At 41.6% G+C, this 21,741-nt stretch overlaps 1 protein-coding gene across 7 annotated transcripts in view; it reads left to right on the top strand.

Annotated features, from left to right (window-relative positions):
* Window positions 1–21,741, top strand: part of EPHA3 (EPH receptor A3) — a 217,827-nt gene that overhangs the window by 134,517 nt on the left and 61,569 nt on the right. For all 7 annotated transcript variants that reach the window (XM_080603572.1, XM_080603571.1, XM_080603570.1 and 4 more), the window contains 2 exons: window positions 5,585–5,740; window positions 6,266–6,601. In XM_080603572.1, the coding sequence (XP_080459698.1) occupies window positions 5,585–5,740; window positions 6,266–6,601 (492 nt within the window). The remainder of the gene's footprint in view (window positions 1–5,584; window positions 5,741–6,265; window positions 6,602–21,741) is intronic.

Here is a 21,741-nt window from a genome sequence, read left to right as displayed (position 1 = left end):
AAACCTGTCTGGGTTATGTAGCTATGCAAGAAGATACCTAGAGGCCCAGAAAGAGAAAAGATGTGCACCTATGTAATGTCATAGATTAAGTGGCTTTTCATATGCTAATGAACAGTGAGATCTGCTGAAGATTGTTTCCCTGCTCTGAAGGATTTTGCAGGAAATCTACATTATAATGCAGTGTTTCCTGCTAAGCAGGGTGCTGTAATGAGCAAGGGAGGAGAAAATGACACATTTTCCGTGTACTGAATGATGTGTGATAGAAACTGGTGATGGGATGAGTCAAGGCAGAATTTTACCTTCATTTCCTACTCCTCATATATCTGAGCCAGAACTATAGCACATCTACATGGTGTTATTTTTAATATAGGGCATGAACGACACATATGGCTGGATATAATTTGTGATGGAAGTGTGAAATGAGCAGTTGTGAAGTCGTCTTCATTTAAAGTTAATCCTGGTTTTCATCTTTTTGTTGTTTACCAGAGGTATAAACAAGTGCAGGAAGGGAAAGAGATGACTTGCCCAAGGAAAACAAAATGGTTTTAAGAGTTTTATAAGGTTAATCTATGCTGCTGGTTATGTCATCCGTTTTCACAAGCTGACAGCTGTGTCACATCTCATTTTGTGCGCACACAGGTGTATGGGTGTGAAGGTGCTTTACCTTCCCTTACATGCCAAGTGCTGTGGTTCAGTGCCACAGTGGCATTTTGCCCTCGGGCTGTCTTCTCAAACAACAGGGGAACTCTGATCGCTTGGTGGCCGCAGCCATATCTACCTCTAGCACACTGCATGGCCTAGGCCTTGCCCCGAAGCCTGGCACCTCCATTCCTGGCACAAGGAGCGGAGGGAGGCCCAGTGACACGAGGAGCAAGGGGCAGCTGTGGTGCCCTTGTGCCTACCAAGGGGCCCTGCCAGGGCTGGTGCGGTAGAGCCATGAGGTGTTTCATGAGCATTTCTGAATGCTGAAATGCCCCTGACGGCTTTAGATTTTAATTTCAAGTTAATTCAAGTTGAAGCCAATCGTTTAACCTTTAATTAGGAACGTGTTTTCCTCTCTAAGTCAAACACATCAGGCAGAGGCAAAGCTTACCTGGCTGTTGAAAAGACAGTCTCATTTCTTTTAGCAGTAACTACCAGGGATTGCTGCATACATTTATTTTTCTTTCACTGAAGTAACTTTCCCCGGTCTCTAAGACACTTATCAACTTTAGCTTAAGGGAACTCATTTTTACACATTAATGAAGACAACTGCAGTCCTGAAACTCTTACCAGCAGGCAGCTTCAATGATGCCAGTGTAGCTCTCACTCATGCAGGAGAGACTGAAGTCAGACCAAATACAATTTTAAATTATTTCTGATTGGAGTTAGCGCAGGAGGTACCAGTGCCAACAGGTATCGGGCATCTGACTTGAGGAGATCTTAAGAAGCAAAACCAAACAGCCTTGCTGTATGGTGTACATCGCATATATAGAGACCCTCAAATTTTCTTTTACTCCCTTTTGGTGTCTTGAGAGGTTTTTATTCCTGGCCTATTGCTCATATTTGCTCTCATGTCTTCCCCCTCCACCAGCCTGCTCTGGAGGTTAGTTCTCACCAGTGACAGCTGCAGGCGGTGGGGAGGAGGCTCCTTGCTCTCCTCCACACCACCCAGCAGTGGCAATGAAGGACCCTGGAGACAATTTCTCACCACCCCCTGCTCTGAACACTTCTGAAGAAGGGAGCAGGCACTGGGGCCACAGCAGTGGTGGCAGCACCAGGGTCTAGAGTCAGCTGCAAGCAGCTCTTCTGCCAGCCCTGTGTCCACACTACTGCTACCAAGAATTTGGATGGCTTTGAATGCTTGACATGAAAAACACACAAATATAGGCTCGTGGTGCCCTCCTCCCCCATTTTTTTCTTCTTTTAAAACACTAACCTATTACTAAACTGAGTATATTAAGCAACTAAAGAAATGGATAGCCTCATTTTTGTCTTCCACTTGAAAACAACGTGGAAGTGAGGGAAAGAAAAATTCCTTGGCTTCTAAAAGAAAACGTTAAGGAAAATCAAGTGCTTCTTACAACTGGTTCCCGTGCTGAAATTACAGATTCAGTGAAGACTTGGTGTGCTAGTGCTTTTATTTTCAACTTGACTGAAATCGAAGCTGTTCACCTAAAAAAGCCAAACTTTCTTCCATTAGTTCATGTAATCCAGTTTTTCTAACATAAAGAGGAATGCCTTTTGAATTAAAGACTTTGGCTCTTTTATATACCAGAAATAAGAAATTATTAGGAAAATAATAATAGTAAATGCATTGAGATGGCTTCTTATTGGCACAGCCCCATTCCAGGCTTCAATTTCAAATATAATTGCTTTTTTTTTTTCTCCTGTGGGCTGTAGTGCTGAATAATCTTAAACTAGTCTGACAGACAGAGACAGCAAGCACAAGACAGCCCGAGGGGAAGCTCTGAGACTGGGATGCCCTCGCTAGGATGTGCAGGGACGGCAGGGTTCAAGCAGCGCCTCCCACCAACCCAACTACTCGCTCAGTGCAGTGGTGGCAGCAACCTGAAACAGGGACCTCTCTGTCCCTCTGGAAGAGAAAAAGCCTGATCTGGCTCAAGCAGAATGCCTCCTGCATACTCCTGCTTCTTTGTTTCTTCTCCTTCCCCACACAACCACCAACTTTTTTAAATGGGTTCTGCAGGTTTTCATATGAGCCACTTCTTAATGGAGCAATTTGATTCCTTCCTTTCTCATCCTTACACCACAAAATAAGTCTACTGCTTGTGCAAGCTTGTTTACTGATGTTTAATTCATTATCGTATTAAAATGTTGGTGGTGCTTTGAATGTGTCCCAAAATAAGCGATCTTAATGTAGTTGCATTCCATGAATGAATGCTCAGGTGTTAACAATGCTATGAATAAATTATGTTTCATAAGCAGTTGAAATTGGGTCTTGTAGAAAGACCAAGCACATGACAAAGGTTCAGTTTTACGTTATTAGTTGTTTTCTAGTCTTTATGTTAAGCTAGTATATACGATTATTAGAAAAAAAATAAGATTTATGCTGTATGTACTTATAAATACGTCTTTGGTGTATGCTTTCCCATGAGTTAAAAATGTCCCTTCAAGCTAAGTAGGTATGGTTAAGTGTTTAATAACTGGTTTTGAGTTTCCATAGGAAGTTTTGATGGGCATGCTGTGTGAATGTATACATAGAGGCAGCATGATGCTTGTTTTTTATGTCCTTTCTCGGTGAGTGGTGCTGGTAAGGACGGGGTTGAAATCGCTTCTTTTCTGTGGGCCAGGAACGGCCATTCTGTGCCACAAGGCAATAAAATAATCAGAAGCTCCTCTGTCAGCAGGAGGGAGAATAGAGACTTGCTCTAAGTGTGACCTGCTTGTCATGGGGCAATAGCTGGGAGGGGATGAGATCTGAGGACTACTACAGCAACAAAACCCCAGAAGCCAACTCTGGTTTCGGCTGTATTTCCTCCTAGCGGAGGTGTTTAAGAGGGGTCAAGGTTTCCTTTATTCTTCTCAAGTTAAGCAAACAAAAGTCTCCAAAGACCCTTGCAGCGTCAGAGGAGATGGAAACAAAAACAGCCCTGACTGAAGGAGGGCAGGCTGTGCCAGATCCTACAGATTGGTGTTAGATTCTGCAAACTCTGCTGTGAGGTCATTTTTAGCAATTCTGCTTTCACAGATTGCCTGGTGGCACCACGCATCAGAGGCTGAACCTGGGGATTATTTCATTAGGGCTTGCAGGAGAGATTGTGAAGCGGGAGATGTCTTTCTCAGCTGTTTCAGTACTGTGGCAGTAGGAGGTAGCAGCTGCAGCCAGGCAAAATCTATTTGCAAGGACTGGGAAGGTGCTGAAGGGTGGCTGAGATTAGCGCTTCTTTGTGAAACATTTCATACTCCTCAAGCCGGGCTCGGTGCCGTGCAAGGAGGTTTTTCTTTATTAAGATGTATCAGAACAGGACGTGTGGCTGCGCTGGGTTTTGATTTTCCCTTCAGCGTGTTCCACTCGGGTGTTTGGCACTGGGAACTAATGACCAAGTTAGCTTTAGCTTAGCCCAGAAGTTCAGTTAGGATTTAGTTATGGATGGTGACGTGGAAGCTGAATGGCCATTTTAATGCTGTAGCTTCTCTCTCTCCTCCATCCCTTACGAAGGTGTTGGGGTACTTATTCTGGTATTTTTTCACCTGAAACTGCTTATCTGAACTTTTTTTTTTTCTTCTCTTTGGGCAGTACATGAATGAATGCAATCCTGCATACTACATTTATCAATCAGCTCATGTTCATAAGCAAAAATGAACAAGGTGTGCCTGCTTAGCCTCATGCTAAGATGATAGACCTTTGGCTTCAAATGAACATTTAAATCAATGACAGGTCCAGGGCCATTTTATTCAAGCTTGACTGTCTGGACCCCAGACACAAAAAGCAGTTTTCCTAGCATGATAGTGCATTAGGCAGTGTTTCCTGTGGAAGAGAAACGCAGTAAAACGTAGTGAACATATTTTCAGATGTGTTCACTTCTGTTATGTCGTCTGTTTGTGTGCTGCTGTTGTAGCTGTGGGTACAGACCTGAGGGTGACCGGTGTCAGCAGTGCGACTGTACTGGGTAAATGCTGTTCGGAGAAGAACGCGTGCCTTGGAGAGAAACTGCAGCTGAACAGTAGAGTCTTAGTGGTGTTATCTGGTTTGGGTTTAATATATTTTTTTTGATTTTCAGATGGTGAGATCATCTTAGCGGAAAGAAGTCAACCATGTTATTTGACTACATGAGTTTTTCATAAAAAGCTATTTACTTGATTGTTCATTTCTGTAACTTATTTCAAAGGCTGTTTTCATCTGATGCAAATGTGGCAATGAATCAGTCTGAAATGCAACAGGAGCCAAAACAGAGGGTGTGTGCAAATGTTAATGAAACATCACTACCAGGGCTTTGTCAAAAGCAGATTTGTGGGTTCAAGCTCTATCCTTAGAGAACTGGGTAATGCAAAAAGCATCCTCATAGTACAGACCATGAAAGTTCCCAATAGTCAATCAGGATCAGAAGCAGCTCTTTGAGTTTGATGCATAGTCCTTCAGAAATGGAATACATTTTATACTGTTTAGGTTATTTTCTTCCTTTTGGCTGGCTTAGTCATGCTGAACTGAATAGACATAGGTTATAATTAGCATCCCCTTGTTGGCAAACCTTGGCAACAGAGAGAGGATAAAGTTAGCTTCTTATGCAGGACAGGGCCCATGTTTTGGTAAATTAACCAGAAGAGAAGAGAAGGAGGAAAAAAAAAAAGTGAAGTTCTCATAATGCAATACAGAAAACGTTGCTTCTTGGAGGTGCAATATTCTGTTTTGTTATACAGGGAAAATTAAATACAAATCTAAGTTGATTTGTGAAGAGCTTCATTCTACTAAGAGGTTTTATTTCTATCAGCTTTCTCATTATGAGAAAACTCTATGTTTTTTAGACCATAAACACCCACAGAATGTGATCTACATATGGATAGATTCCAGGATAATAACTAGATCACCTGTTAAAATGGAGATATCCATGGAATTTAAAACTCCACTCTTATCATTTTGCAGCCTGTCGACCTGGGTTCTACAAAGCCTCTGCTGGCAATGTGAAGTGTGCTAAGTGCCCACCTCACAGCTCTACCTATGAAGACGCGTCTCTGAACTGCAGGTGTGAAAAGAATTACTTTCGCTCTGAGAAAGACCCTCCATCCATGGCTTGCACCAGTGAGTAGCATCATTGTGCTCGGGGCTGTCGTTCTTGCTCCTCCATCTGTATCTGAGCAGCTTGCTTGCTTCCTCTCATGTTCCATTGCAGTCAACCATCCACTGCCTCCCATGTTTTCTTACGTGTTGGACAGTCTACCAAAGATTCTTGGGCTGGATTTATGCCTTTTTCTTTTCACTTTCTCCTCGTTATTCTCTGTCTCACCCCAAAAGGAGAGCTAGTATTTTTCAACTGTTCGCAATATCTTCAGCAAAATCCAAGTGCAATTACCAGTAGCTGTCCTGCACAACTCTAGTAGACCAGCCCTTATTCCTGAATTGTTCTCTAAGAGTACTAATTGTGTATACCAAAACATGGTCCTTGAGAGTCTAGACCTGTAGTCCAGTGGAGTATTACAGGAGTCTCTACAGGAATGACTAGAGGAGCTTGGTTATTTATGTTACTTGCTTTTGTATTTTTGCATCCTTGTTACCCCCATCTTCGCACACTACAGAAAAACACATGCCTTTGCTTTCCTTTTGTAGGACCACCCTCTGCTCCAAGAAATGTTATCTCTAACATCAATGAGACGTCTGTTATCCTGGACTGGAGCTGGCCCCTTGACACGGGAGGTCGGAAAGATGTCACTTTCAACATCATTTGCAAAAAATGTGGAGGAAGCAGCAAGCTGTGTGAGCCATGTAGTGACAACGTGCGATTCTTACCCGGTCAGACTGGCCTCACCAACACCACGGTGACAGTAGTGGACCTTTTGGCACATACTAATTACACTTTTGAGATTGATGCAGTCAATGGGGTATCCGACTTGAGTACACTTTCCAGACAATTTGCTGCTGTCAGCATCACGACTAATCAGGCTGGTGAGTCTCCTTCTGATTACCGTTTCTTTGCTCAAAACTACTGAGACACATGTACCTTTGTCTCTGTTCCCTGCTTTACAGGAGTTACTCTGCTCTTGTGCTGGGGTAACTAATTGCCTTGAATATGCTAGTAAAAGTAAAAGCAGAAACAAACCCAGTGTGTGTTGCTGTCAAAGGACCTGGCAGCATGGCTGTTATGATTAACTCCCAGTCCCCAGTTAATAGTCTCTAATAGCAGACTTGTACGATCCCATAGCCAGAATGTGTTTTATTAATAAAACCAGATTTTAATAAAACACTCATTTCAATAATCTCCAACATAAATTACTGTAGTAATCTTAGTGATTAATTTTGATTAAATAGAAGTGAAAAAATGCTTTGATATTAGTCACATCAAAAGCTAACATTAAATTAGGTTTAAAATGTTGCTTTTTTTTTTTTCCTTTGCAAGTTGTCTCACCAATTCTGACTTACTGCCAACATGATGGGGGTGTGGAGCTGCATACTGAATTAGGTCCTGGGCTCGTGGTTGACAGTATGCAAAGGGACTGCTCTGCTTCTGTGAAGGCTTATTAAAGTCATTGAGGCCCTGCATGAGCACAGCAGTCTGCCCAGACTGTCGGATCAGAGCTTTTGTCACTGCTGTGCTATTCTACCATTTGCTTCTCCTTTGACAAGGTTTCATTTATCTGAAAGATGTGGAGAATCTAGGCTCTTCTCTAGCATTTGTTTAGATACCAAGGCTGGAGCCCAGTTTGCCAGTAAAGAGAGAGACTAAATGCTGAAATTTCAGTAGTCCTACTCCCGCTGTTCACCATCAGGAAGCTTTGTGCTAAAAGCATGTGTGTATGAGATAAGTCTGCTCCCACCTCCTCCCATCCCACACCACATCCCTAAAATACCTACACTTCTGTCTTCCTCAAAGCACAAACCAAGTTAACATCATTCTAAGTAGACGTTCTCCCAGCAAGCTATGTTATCGCAATGTTTTTCGCCAGGGAGGCTATGTCTCTTCTCCTGAGATCACAGATCTGCTCTAGTGGGAGGCATAAAGATATGAGAACAGACGGTTTTCTGACAGCAGTCAGTAAATTTCCAAATGCTCTGGAGAACTGTCTAACTATGCGGTAGGCACATAGAGGCGAATCTACCCAGTTGAACTGTCTTCTCGTGATCTCTTTCTCATCTAGACATTGACTTCAGCTCTGAAACATGCATTTTATGTCCATTCCAAATAATTTGCTAATGTTGTTTTTGGGGGATATTTGTGTCAGTGCCTTGAGCAGCCTTTGTTTAGTTGCTCTCTTTGCTTCTGTTTTCTGTATCAGAGATATTGCCTTTCAGCCTGTTCATCATTGTAGCAGATAGAAATCACCTGGGGACACTTCATTAAACGAACTCTCTAGGATCCGTGAAAGGTATTTCTCTGCAAAGGTCTTCTGCTTTGCAATGCGCTTCCCTAGGGCCCAGAGCTGGCTGCCTTTGCACTACAATGTAAGGTAGATTTTGATTTTGTTTTGGAATGCATGACTCCTGTGACATGGTTGTCAGGGTCAATGCCTTTCTGGCAACAGCAATTTTGTTTAATGCAACCTACAGACTGGTTAAGCAAGTTGTTTGTTTTCTATTTGTACACATTTTTGCTTTAAGTACTTTTAGGTGATGTAGGTTATTAGAGGTTTAATTGTGCTGTCTCTTGATCGTGATGATTGATTTACTTTGTTAGATTTCCACTAGAAGTTATGTAAGTTGCTAAAATTAGACCTTAAATACCCATATAAGTCATCTTTCTAAGCATGATTAAAAGAACGCAATTTCTCTAGCATTCCCTTCCTGGTTAGATCATAAAAGGGACACACCTGAGGCATATTTTTGGTTCATGTTATACATAAACAACTGGGAGGGGGGAGAGAAAGTCTGAACATCTTAGACTGCATTGTAATATAACATTTAACTGAGGGGGCATTTCAAAAAAAGATTTAAAGCACTGTTGAGCTGGATCTGGAAGAAACCAGAAGACCCGAAAGCCAGTCATGACTCCAGCACTGTAATTTGTACTGTCTGGCTTAGAGGTACTTTTCTTTCAAGGACAGAGGTACCTACTAGTTGGATAAAACTTTGGTTAAATAGCTACGCTGTGCTGGACCCAAGACAGGAGAAGGGGCATATTGCTTTGGGAGTTGTTGTGTGGATGGGGTATCACACATGGTGGTGCAGCTCAGGATGGCCAGACAGATCCTGGGGACAGAGCCAATGGCAAGCCCAGGGAGGGAAAGGTGTTAGTCAGCAGGCTGTGAATTTTGCAGAGAGGATTGAAGTACAGAAGGTCCATAACTCTTCTCTGGGATCTCCTGAATCCAGGCTCTTTATCTTCTGTCAGCCATGATTTGAGAGCCCTGTGCCCTTGCAATGGACATGATGAAGTTACAGTTTTAATGCTGGAGATTCAGTATCCATGTTCTTCTTTCACCTGCTGTCAGGGTCCGTCCCAATTTAGTGAAAACTGTTCTGCAGAACATCTTCACACTCATAAAACACTGTCATCTGAGTGTATGAGTTTCCAAGAGCCACAGGCAGACCTGGAGAATGGTTTAGATTTTCTAATGACAAAAATGAGATGCTTATGGCAATTCTCTTGGAGGTAAAAATCATACATTGCACATCTTTACTTCAGACAAGCTCTGTACAAGAGACATATCAGCTGTATTATGTTTGCTGAGTCTCTGAATTGCAAAGTCCCACTGAAAAGTGAACAAACCTTTCTCTCCATGCTTCTCAATGTACAAATGGGTGTTTCTTCCTACGCATTCATCACCAGCTTAATAGATCAGAATATACATAATACTAATTTTCTGTAATGTGGCAATTGGGAGATCTGCCAGTGTGTGTTAAAGTAAATTCAGCTGATATGTTAACAAGTCAGTCAGCTTTCACAGCAGCTCCATTTTTAAATGTAAACACATCATATACACACATGCATGCACATATTTGTAATTTGCATATGCTTGCAGATACACACTTTAAATGTTGCTGAAAAAATCTCTGATGCCTATGCAGTGTTTCTGAACTCTAGAATCTGTAGCTAAAAGCCATAGCAAGATTTTACTAGAGAGTTTCAAACCTGATCTGGAAGTAAAGAAAAGGTGTTCTTTGTTGTCGGTGGTGACGTTTGAAACATCCAGCCTCTGATTCTGCTGGCATTGAAAATTCAAGAAAGTTAAGACATTTTACAGTACAAAACTGGTGTAAAACCAAGATCTAGTTGCCTGCACTGAGGGAAATTCAAAATCATTTTTTGAAATGGATTGGGCTTTTTTCTTCTTTCTGTCTGTCATAATTTTTACCACACCTTGTTTTCCTTTCCTTCCAGTGAAGGTGAATGAATGAGCAGACATGTCTGAAAAAAAGAAAAAGTATCTTGCAAAATATGGCTAGACAGACAGACATGACACTGCAATGTTTCTAATCCTGTCAAGTCTTTCTGTCCTTGGAGCTAAAATAAGAGAAAGGGCACACATTTCTATTTAATTTAGCTTGTTGATCATCCTCTTTGATTGCACTGTAATACATGCCTTCAGTTGCTGCTTGATAAGGCCTCCTCCAAATTATATTGAAGCACTCTGAGGCTCTCACCTCACATCAGTATGTTGCACCACACAGATGTTATCTCCTAATAATACCAATCAACCCCATTTAGAAAGGGTCACTGACTGCTACAGGAGGTTGTCTGGAATTCAGTGTCCCTCGAGGTGGTGTGCTAATTGTGAATGTGCCATGCAGGGGGACTGACAGCTGTGCCACACTGCCTGGCTTGCTGCTGGAGTGATCAGGTGCCTGTGCACAGATACAGGTTCGTTAGGTTTTCTGGTCACAGTTTGTGCTTTTTTGTTTGGTTGGTTTTTAGTATCTGTAAAACCAGAAAGAGGAATCTTCCTTGGAGCGTTATAAAGAACCCAATGGCAAAAGTTGTTCATTCCAGGTCAGGGCAGCGCTATATTTACTGGCTTTGGGCTGTAGCAAGCACAAAACTCCCACTGGAGCCCAGAGAGGTTTTAAAGGGATACAGGGTGTGAAACTGACTCAAGAAAGGCTAAGATTTGGTAGGGAGAGCACAGTCATGCTACTAGATCATCATTTTACAGCACTGAAGGAGGAGGTTTTCCAATGCAAAACACAGCCAGTGGGTCAGGGAAATACCTGTGCTGAACATGTTTTGCTGATACTGCACGGGAAAGTAATGTTTTTTTTCTGCCATGTCAGTGTTTTTATGGTATCACATAGTGTCATGCGAATTGACTCAGGAATGCTGAGCAAAATGTTGATATTTTAACCAAGTACTTGATTGACTTAGCTGCACTTTAAATAGACATATAATCTGCAGTGATCTCTGCAATCCAAAGGAGACAAGGAGAACTTGCAGAACCCGCAGAAATCTGCATCACTAGCAGATGCTGATCTGTCAGGTAGGTCTTAGGAAGCCTTTTCTGTCCCTTGTGTCCCAGTGCCGTCCCCATTTCTGTAGCTGATTGCCTCCTGCACCTGGAGAGGAATAACCCCATATGCCAGGAGATGCTGGAGGCCAACTGGCTGGAAAGCAGCTTTCCAGGAAAGGACCTGGGGGTTCTGATGGATGCCAAGTTGACCATGGGCCAGCTACATGCCCTGGCAGCTATGAAAACCAACAGCACCTGGAGCTGTAATAGGAAGAGCATTGCCAGCAGGCCGAGGGAGGTGACCTTTCCCCTCTGCTCAGCCTTGGTGAGGCCGTGTGTGGTGTGTCCAGCTTGGCCCACCTGCGGTACAAAGAGAGACGTGGGCAGAGCAAAGCGAGCCCAGAGACGGGCCTTACATGTGTCCCTTACACATGTAAGGGACAGGAACTTCTGCCATGTGAGAAGTGGAGACAGCTGGGACTGTTTATCTTGAAGGAGAGAAGGCCCAGGGGGATCTTATCCATGTGTACAAACTCCTAATGGGAGGGTGTAGAGAAGGTGGAACCAGGCTCCTCTTATTAGTGGTGTCCAGTGACAGGATGAGCCATTGGGCACAGACTGAAATATGAGAAATTCTGTTTAAGCATAGACAACAAACATTTTTACTGTGTGATTAAACACTGGAACAGTTGTCCAAAGAGATGGTGGCATCTCCATCTGTCGAGGTATTCAAAACCCAACTAATGGGGGACCTGGGCAACCTCCTCCAACTGACCCTGCTTCTGCAAGGCACCTTCCCACCTCAGTCCTTCTGTGATTGTGTGCAAAGGGGGATAGCAGCAGCTGGAAGGGACTGATCAGTAATTGTCCTTGTCTTTTCACCTTCAACTTTTCATTCATAGAACTAGGCCTTCTCAATGAAATTTGGGGGAGTAAACTCCACATACATGTACTCAGTTTGGAGAGAGTAAGGCCTGTGGGTGTGGAGGGGCTGTCAACCTCTATCCTTGTTTCAAAGAAATTCAAGAGAGTGTTACTGAATCATTTGTTTTGCTATTTAGCAAATATAACTTCAGATCTCTTACCATTTGTCATAGTACATAAAGTTTATGCATATATGAACAGGAGAAACTGCAGTAGGATTAGATTACTCTGCAGAACACCTCTATAAGAACAGATAGCTTTAAAGGAGGAGATTTGATTTAGATAAATTGCCTGTGGGTTAATGCCTCCCTCCTAAGCGTTTTCATCAGAGACCCCTCAGTATCCGTTCTTACTCTTCAGTGTATTGTACATCATTGTTGTATTCTGTTCAACAGCTATGGTTCCCCCCCTTAGAGTCAGCAGGGAGTAAATTGAGACCTACTTTCCACTAACTAGCTTTCCCCACATGAATATTAGGATGCCTGATAATGGGGAAAAGCAGTTTTAAATCCCATGTGAGCATTCCAGTAAAACTGCTGCAAACCTCTGCATAGTCCCACTTAGTGCAAGAAGGATTTTTTTCCTACTTTATAATGTTAAATTAATTGGGAACTTCTACAGCAAGAGTGCCCCAATGTGGGATTTGCTCTGGTCTAATCAAGTTGGTTTATAAACAAGTTTACATTACATTAGTACAGTTTTACTAAGGAGAGAGTTAATTTATGTTTGAGAATGTCTTTGGGCTTCCTAGCTGCAAGAACTGCTTAAGGTCTGGAAAATTGAAGTGTTGTCCCAAGAGAGATTGTGTGCAGTTATATTTTTATTTTCCATGATATTCAGATGGTATTCAGATAGCTTTGGGTCACCAAGTAGGTAGCAAATCCTGTTGTCCAGTTTAGACCATAGGGGCCACAGGGACAGAGAAAAGAGAACGAAGTCAAAAATCTGTAGAGGGTAGGTGGGAACAAGAGGTTTTGCCTATGGCCTTTTTTCTGCACCAGCGGTTTTGTGGATCCAGCAGCTTCTGCATGTCAAGCTAAATATTCTGGCTCCAAACCCAAACTCTCTAAGTGTATTTTCCTTCAATTATTTCCAATAAGATTCAGAGAGTCCAGGGTTCTTGGAAAATAATATTAGCAAGCAAGTTCATTGTCAATAATTACAGCTTTTGTATTTTCCAAGTAAACCTGTGCTGATGCCCAAACATTTGGCTTTTAATACCTTGTGTCTTTACTATGTGCCTGCTTGATAATAAAATAGATTGTTTTCTTTTAATCACTAAAAGCACAGTGTAACAGCTTTAGAGGTAGTTTTATGTTTGATTAGTTCTTAAGGAGTTAAGGCCTTGTAAACCTCCAAAGTCTCCACAGTGCAGCTGCGAGCCGGCGATAGCAGCTGAGCTCAGTGCCAACAAGCTGGTGTCACCACTGAATCAAATCCAACAAGCTTTGTGCTGCTGTGCATCCTAGCATCAGGAGAGGAGCAAAGGGGATGTGTCCTGACAGGAGACCTCCTCAGACTCTGCCGTCATATTTTGTGGGCTAACTTCTACCTGTGTTTATGATTAAGTGATTATGCTCCTCCATTAAGTGACTAACAAAGCCTAAACCTGGGTTTTGGTCTCTTCACAGTAAAGTTTTGCAGTTGTGAAATGATTATTTCTTCCTCTGCACAGGTTTCTTCATACAGGAAACTTAAACCATTCCTGAATCCAAGCTGAGGCATCTATGTACATCTACAGCATAAAGAATAATAATAAAAAGATACCCCACATATAATTTTAGGATTTCCAAAAAGAGTAGTGGACTGATTATCAGAAACCTCCTCCTTCTATCTTTCATATTTCATTCAAAAAAAAAAAAAGCAGAACAATTTTTTTAGTCTGTTTTTGCTTAATCACTTAAAACCATGCATGAAAAGGTGCAGGAAAACAGATGGCTGCAGTAGTTGCTGCTCCTGTGCACCTCGGTGTGGCAGTATCGCTTCTGGGAGAGGACTCTAATCCAGTTTTCTCTCTCATTCATTCTGGATTAATGAATAACGATGTGATAAAACCACAGCAACCAGATAGTTACTTCAGATGTAAACATACAGACCATTCTGTTACATATATTTAATCAAATTTAGTTTTATTCCTCTTTCTATCTCTTCCTTAAATGTATTAGCTGCCAAAAGTAGCAGTTTTCAAATGCAGCAGGGATAAGCTAGTTAAAGAAGAAGGTAACAGGTGAGGCAGTAAGGGAGCTCTTGTGAGGGGCTAGTATCAACAAATATTCAAAAAAAAAAAAAAAGCTTTGAGAACAAAACTGGCCACTAGGCACAGAAATTAGGATTGCTGGGAGGAGTGTCTTAAAGGGTAGGTGTAGCTGGTTTGTAATATCTTGATCTATGTGTGTCATTTGTAGACAGAAAATTTCAAGCCATCTATTCAGCTTCACCTTGGGGGAAAAACATTTAAAATAAAGAAGAAATCAGAAGTTTTCGGGTCTGTTGAAGGCAAAGACTTACTTGGCTCCCAGGGAAAGCTGTTCAAACCTCCTCAGAACTAGAGTTCTGCTTGCTTGAAATCTGTTACTTCAAGGGAATAAATTCAACACCAAGTTGGGCATCAAGCTTTATTTGAATATGGGTCTCTGATTGTGAGGACTGTGACGCTATTTCTGCATTCAGCCTTCTTTCTGTCAGGCTAGACTGCACAGTCTTCCACAACTTAGAAATGACGTGTGATGCTCCCTGGTTAAATAAAATCCATATTTAGAAAGGGTTGTGTGCACTTTACAATCTATATCCCAAGACAGGTCCCTTAAGTAGATATATCTTTGAAGAGAGACAATTTGAGAAAGCCACAGATGTTTGGTGCATGATATATTTCTTTCTTTCCCTATGGTCCTTATGAAAAGGATAAGAAGATAGACTTATTAAAAGTGAGCTAATGACATGATGTAGGGAGTCTCTGGTTCATTGACTGTTATTACAGCTGTGCCCCATTACGTACTGAATACCTAGGACATGCTTGTTTTTTGAATGACATTTATCTTTTGAGTTTCAAACATTCCTGGCATAAATAAAGATTTTACGCTTTTCAAATGTGTTTTACAGTTCAGCCCAGAGGCTATTCAAGGATCGTTTTAACTCAATAAAATTCCTCCTTTAGGGATATAAAAGGGAAGTGTTTTAACAATGTCACTCCATGCATAGCCTGTTATTAGCTAGAGACACTCTGCCTGCAAAGCCTTTGATCCCTTTTCCCCTGGATGTGGAGGAAACTATGCTGAGGATTCAAAGTCTCTGACATACATTGATCTCTTCTGTGCGAACACGGTCCTTGTGTAAAGGCTCATGACCTTAGGGGAAGTTCAAAGGTGAAGTTTGGGCTCAGGCAGTGTTTTCCCCTTTTGTGCTTTTAGCAACCCACTTTACCTTTTTCAGAAGTCATGGTGAAATGGTGGATAATGTTTTTCTCTACCACTTCTATCAGTCTTTAATGTGAGGCTACATGTGGGTTCTCATTTAATATCTTGGTTTGGTAAAATAATGAAAAGAAAAACGCGAATAAACAGGATACTTAGACCTCAGTTAAATACAATTCCTTAGTTTCCTGGCTCTGCTTTCCCTGTGCTAGCATTCTGAGTGATCACAGAGAGAAATAATCTCTGTCCCTCTTGACTGTAAGCAAAGCTGTCAACTCCCCTTGCTTCTTGAAGCTCCTCCATCTAGACAATTTGCAGGCAGTGAGAGCTGAAAAGAAAAGGTAGCTTTTTCTTCAGGTTTGGGGACTATTCCTGTCAATGGGAATTATTTATGTGATATTTATTTTTAAAAGCATTTTAAAATAAAGAATTTTAGCAGAATACATATCCTTCTAGTAAAGTATGCTGTTACATATAAAAAAACTGGTTAAAAAGAAAGATAACAGTAAAATCATCCCAAACTCCAAAAGAAAGTGAATGGAGATGTGATCACCTTTCAGGTCTGTTCCATCAGATTCTCATGTTCTGGTTAGCCTTTACAAAATCATTTCGTCTCCGGCTGACTGTGAAACTATCAAGGAATGACAGGGCCAGGGATTTGAGAAATACTCTTCCCATTCAGTGTTTTCTCACCAGGTTGAAAAGATTTCTTTGGAACTTACTGACAGATCTGTTCAAGAGCTCATGGTAGCTACTTAAAAGGAGAAAAATATTTTATAGCAGAAATTACTTATCTGAATACAATTGTTGTCTTCTGTGGTTTTGGATACTGGTATTTCTAGAGATGGCTCTGAAATACACTTCTTAAATGGTGAGTGGCATTTCTTTGGTTGAGGTAATAACTTCCTTGGAAGGGGAAAGCCTACTCCGCATCTGACAGTTGACATCACAGTCATGGGGAATAAATTGTTCTTTCTGAAAACTGCACACCAGGAAGCCTGAGATGCTAACATCCTATAAAGTAACGTAACAATGGGGTGGGAAAGGCAAAGCAAAACTGTTTATTTTAAACCGATATGCTCTTGAACACATACAGTGAAAAATATGAAGTATTGATAAGCTCCCACCATCACCATCTCAAACAGAGAACAGAAAGAATAACATTTATATTTGAGTACCTTTGGGCCGAATCCTTGTGAAAGCATATACGGCATTTGTCTCCTCTGTGAAATAACAGCTGTGAGCGCCATGGCACCATAATTTTCAGTTTCTGAGGCGAGTGCCTTGTGCAGTCTGATACTTCCCAAATGGACATGGCGTTTCCATGATTTATTACACACGTGTTAAACATATGAGTAAGTCTAACGTTTGGTTCGCTCTATGGAAGGCATTTGCTATCTCTCTTAATAAAAAGGGGGAGAGATGAGAACATGAATGTGCACCACTTAATGAAGTTTGCTTTTAATTTAGAATTTATTTGTAAGAGTGAGAAATGAGCTTTGACAATCACTTTTCCAGTGACAGCTGCTGCCCAGAAGGTTGCCTTTCTCTGCACTTGAGAGGGAAATCAAGCAGCTGCCTTTTAGTGCAATTCCTGCTGAAGCTGAGCGATCTCCCTTTTTCAGTTCCCTGCTTTCTTTTCTTCGTGGCACCTGTGCGATGCGTGCAGCCGCTCTGGAGTCTGTAACCACAGGCTAGAGTCCACCAGCTTCCAGATGCAGTGGAGTGCTTCAGCCACAATGCAGGAAATCATCCATTAAAATAATCACAAACCAGTTAGTCTCCAAAATATTGTATCCCTTTTCTGGCAGAAACAGCTGCCCCACACTGCTTTGTTTCATTCAAAGTTAACCTGCTTCTATTTTACCCTAAAAGTTTTCTCCTCATGTTTTCCTCATTTTGACTTGTGTAAATGCCCAGGTCTTGGTAGCCCTCTCACATAAAGGGTGAACCTTTGATTACGATTGCATGCTACTCGGATCCAGCCTGAATCCGGTGAAACAGCCCTGTATGCTGCCACAGGCCTCTTGCTGTTGGGATGGATAGGTACACTAAATCCTCGTCTCTGGTGACAGGAAAGGTGCACTGCATTCTGGCTGACAGTCGCCTAACGATGTTGCAGAATCAGATGACGTTTTACAGCGCAAGTCATAAAACTATATTGAGTCTGCTGCAGCTCGAGCAAAAGGTGCAAGAGCACATGCAAACGTACCTTGCTGGTTTAACTGCGTGCCCTGGAGATTAAAGAGCAAAGGACTGTGTCTGCACACCCAGCCAAGAGGTGGGTAATTGCATCTGGAGGAGGAGGATGTGGGTTTAGCAGGTTTCCAAAATGTTGTTAAAGTGTAGCTGTTTCCCCTTTCTGCCCCATGCCCTGGGAGCCCCTGGGGACCCCACTCTGGCCATGCCTTTTTGGAATATGCTTGTGGGACCAGCCTCATCCCTACTTGCTGTAGCACAGCAGCGTGGGGGCTGGCAGCGTGTGTAACTGTGCTCAGCGAGGAAAGTAAATAGTAGCGCAATCCAACAAGTCTTAAAATACTGCAACTGCTGCTTTCTGTGAGCAGTCTTCTGTAATAAACCACCTAGATGTTAATCCACAGGCTAGACGCTGGAGATGTAAAGGGTCCAAGGGTAAGTGCAGCAGTTCATACAAACATAATGTGATCGTATCACGGAGATGTGTCATTGTACTGATTTGCAATGAGTCTGTTACTTAGGACTCTGGCACAGGCTGAATGCTGTTTTACAGTGGAATGGTTGGGTAAACCTGAAGATAGAAAGGCAATACTTAAAAACCCAGGTGTTGGGTTCTTGTTGCTTGGAGGTAGCATGTATGTGCAGGGTGTCTGGCTGTGCTGGATCCAGCTGAACATGGGCACACGATGCTTGCAGCTGGGTAAGTGCTGCCACACGTCCTCACTTTGTGGATGTGACTTCAGATTTTGAGAGAAACTGCCTCTAAGCGAGAGATTGGTTTATTCATTCAGACCTTGGTCTTTATGCTTGGCACTGTATGACGGTTTTGTGGTTTGGAACTGGTGCTCTAAGACTTACAGATTTGGGTTTGGATCCCAGTGGATCCTACTGTCAGAGACTGCAGCTCTCATTCTGAGATTGTGATCTTTATTTACTGTTCTGGTTCCACATTACCTCCTAGGGGCATTCAAGAGAATTTATATGTTGTATCAGATGACAGCAGTATGATTAGATAATAAAATCAACAGTTTTCTAAAGAAAGAAAAAGGAGCAAGCCTTCCACTTATTCAACAGTGCAGAAGAAGTTGCAATTTGGGTAATACAGTCAGTTTTGCTGGCTCAGATTTGTCCGTGATCACTATCTCTCAGCATAACTGGGAATATTTTACTGTCTGATACTGATAGCTGGTTGCAACCAAAAGCTGGAAGTGAGCAGACCACAGACATTTATAGAATGAAATCCTGCAGAGCTCTACAAGGCTTTCCCTAAAAATTTAATTTGTGATCTAGAGACCTAAGCAAGAAACAATGCGACTCTAAATATTTCAGCAGTTGTACACACATGGCTTCCCAAAGTTAATACTGAGTTCTCTCTGCCACAGGACAGGGAATTTGCTTCCAGTATATACATCTGTAAGCCAGTCACATATGAAAACAATAACCAAGGAATAAGAAAAAGTCAATAAGGAGATTTATATACAGCTGCTATTAAACTGGAGGAAAACAAATGATCTGTTGGGGTCAGTTTCTCTGGGAAATCAATTTGAGCAAAGTTTTATTGTCCTCTCTGCTAGATCCTTCATGTTATTTGCTTGCACCTTTAATAGTCGTGAGTGAGGAGGGTTTTACACTTGTGAGCCTAAGCTCTCTGGATCATTGCATTCGTTACCTTTTCAACATCCACATTCCCAGTTGTCACAAATGCTACCTAACAGCACTGAGCGCTCAAAGTACATTTCCCCTTGTAGCTCTAGGGAGTTTTGAATGTTCATATTAACTGCTTAAACTAGTCATAAACCAGTTAGACTGTAGTACCGGAGCAATAGTAACCATCTGATGCATAAAAATGTCCCTGTATAGGTTGCATGTGACGACTGAGAATAAACACTTTCTTGCTGAAGAAAAAAATGACATAACCTGTCCATGCATGGCCACACATGCCTAAAGTTAATTATAAAAGCAAAACAAACAACCCAGTGAAGGAGTGCTAATACATAAATCACAACACCAATAAAAATGTAAATACATAGAGGCCTATGATCAACAGGATTTATCCAACAGTCACTGAAATGCTGTCTATTCAAATCTTCAGTCTAAAGAAAAAGTATTCTCCTTAAGTTTTGCTTTGAAACTCATGTTCTCTAAGTGATAATTAATTCAACCTATTTTTGTGTTGATGCTGGTTCTTTAACGTTATTCTGACAAAATTCTGCTTATCTAAAAATGCTTTATAATATGTCATTTGTTGCTATCCTGTAGTAACAACCTTGATTTTGTCAATGGGAGCAACAGCCATTTAGAAGATTTGTTCTAGCGTTCTTGTTGCTGCACTATGTCGTTATTTTTCACTTTTAAGAAAGGAAAATCCTGAGACTGCAATGAAAAATGGCGAATTTAAGTATGGAATAATTCTATTCCTTTCCGTAACCTGATTTTGAATTCTGTCTCATCCTACTGTAGCTATTTAATGGTCTTCAGGAAACAAGAAACTTGTCTCTTATCTTCCTCATCCAAGAGACTAATACGCAGCACTGCTCTTGGTGATAGCTCTGTTGTTTAATGGTTTATCATGTTGACTTCCTTCAACAGGAGTTTGTCTCTTTGCTAGAACTTCAGTCTCTTCAGAGGAGGCAATAAAACACAGAGCCTTTCTGGTGAGAAGGGAGGATTAGTTGTCTTACAATATGGAAATTAAGGCTGACTTCTGCTTTGGGCCAGAAATGGCTGTTTTGAGGTTATCAGAGCTTCCTGGGCTTGGTTGGAGGTAGTCCTTTTCTGCTTCAGAGGGTATATTCAAGAACACTTAAGGGGAAAAAAGAAGATAAGTGCATATCAAAAGACACTTACAGCACAGTTTATATGATGTTTGTTTTTTATTTATAGCATTGTATTCTAGGGAAGTGTACAAAAAATGAAATTAATTCTATGGTCCAAATGTCAAGTTATTCTTTCTAAATGCACCCCAGACCTGAGCATGAGGTGGCAAAGGCACTTGTGTTTTCACACGACTATCCCCATGCAGAACAATACATTCTTAGAGGTTGCCTTAACTTTAACCACATCTTAAATCCATGGATTACAGTAGATCTAAGCATAAACTTTAAATTGGTCTGAACAAGATGTTTACTTATGTTAGGGTTGAAGGACTTCTAACACTTTCAAACCTACCTATGCAACAGATACAGCAGAAAACCAAAAACGTTTGCATTGAGATTTAAAACTTGAATAGTTCAGACTCTTTCAGACAAGCAAAGGAAGCTTGAACCATGAACCGTGGTGGTAATTTTTGCTTTCTATCTTAACTTGGTCAAACCAAAGGATAACTGGTATGTGTTCTTCACTTAGTCTTGTTTTAGTGGAGGAGACAGAGCTAGACCTATAACTGCCAAGTAAAAAACAGAGTAAGTACAGACAGAGACACATGTTGTGCAAGGCAGCAGGTGCAGCAGAAGCCAGGTCACCTACATCTCAGCTTGCTGCAAAGACTGGTGTTGGGAAAGCTTGTCTGGCTGCTGGGAGAGGTCCCTGATAGGGGGGTCCTCTCCAGGGCTCTGCTTCCTGCGGCAGAGATGAGGGGGACACTCCAAAGTCAACTATTGCACGTGAAATCCAATGTGAACACATAGAGGTGATGGGAACAGCAGGAAAATTAAATCCCCACCCAGACGTTGAGTCTTTATTTTCAAAATCGTGTGTGCTCCGAAGTTAAAATGCTCAGATGATGTATAAGGTGGTTAAACAAGATAATGAAAAGATAATATAAAAAACGATTAAAAAATTAAAAATGAAATTACAAACATCTTTCCCTCTGAATAGAAATAGTGTGGTGTGTCCTCTGGAAGCAGATAATGCACCACAAAATTACCTGGGGGAACTGTTCCTTTATGCACTGAAGGCTACGTAAATCTAGATAACTTCTGTCACGCACATAGTTAAGATGATGATTTAAACAGATTTGTGTATATATATATATTTCATATATATATGTGTGTGTTTATATACATAATTTCCATAGCTCAACAGTCCAGCAGCTGGTGGAGTGCAGCGCCATGCTGCAGAAACCAGATCCGCTCTGTGTGTGGGACTGAAGGGCCCTGAAACTTTTTGTTCCCTGGGATCATCAGTCTCCCCTCCACCCACCCGTGCTCTGGGATGCTGTCTCTTTCAGACACTG

The sequence above is a fragment of the Anser brachyrhynchus genome (genome assembly GCF_964034855.1).
Source record: "Anser brachyrhynchus genome assembly, chromosome: 1".
In the NCBI taxonomy this organism is placed as follows: domain Eukaryota; kingdom Metazoa; phylum Chordata; class Aves; order Anseriformes; family Anatidae; genus Anser; species Anser brachyrhynchus.
The sequence above is the reverse complement of the archived record's forward strand: the minus strand, read 5'-3'. Positions and strand labels throughout refer to the sequence as shown.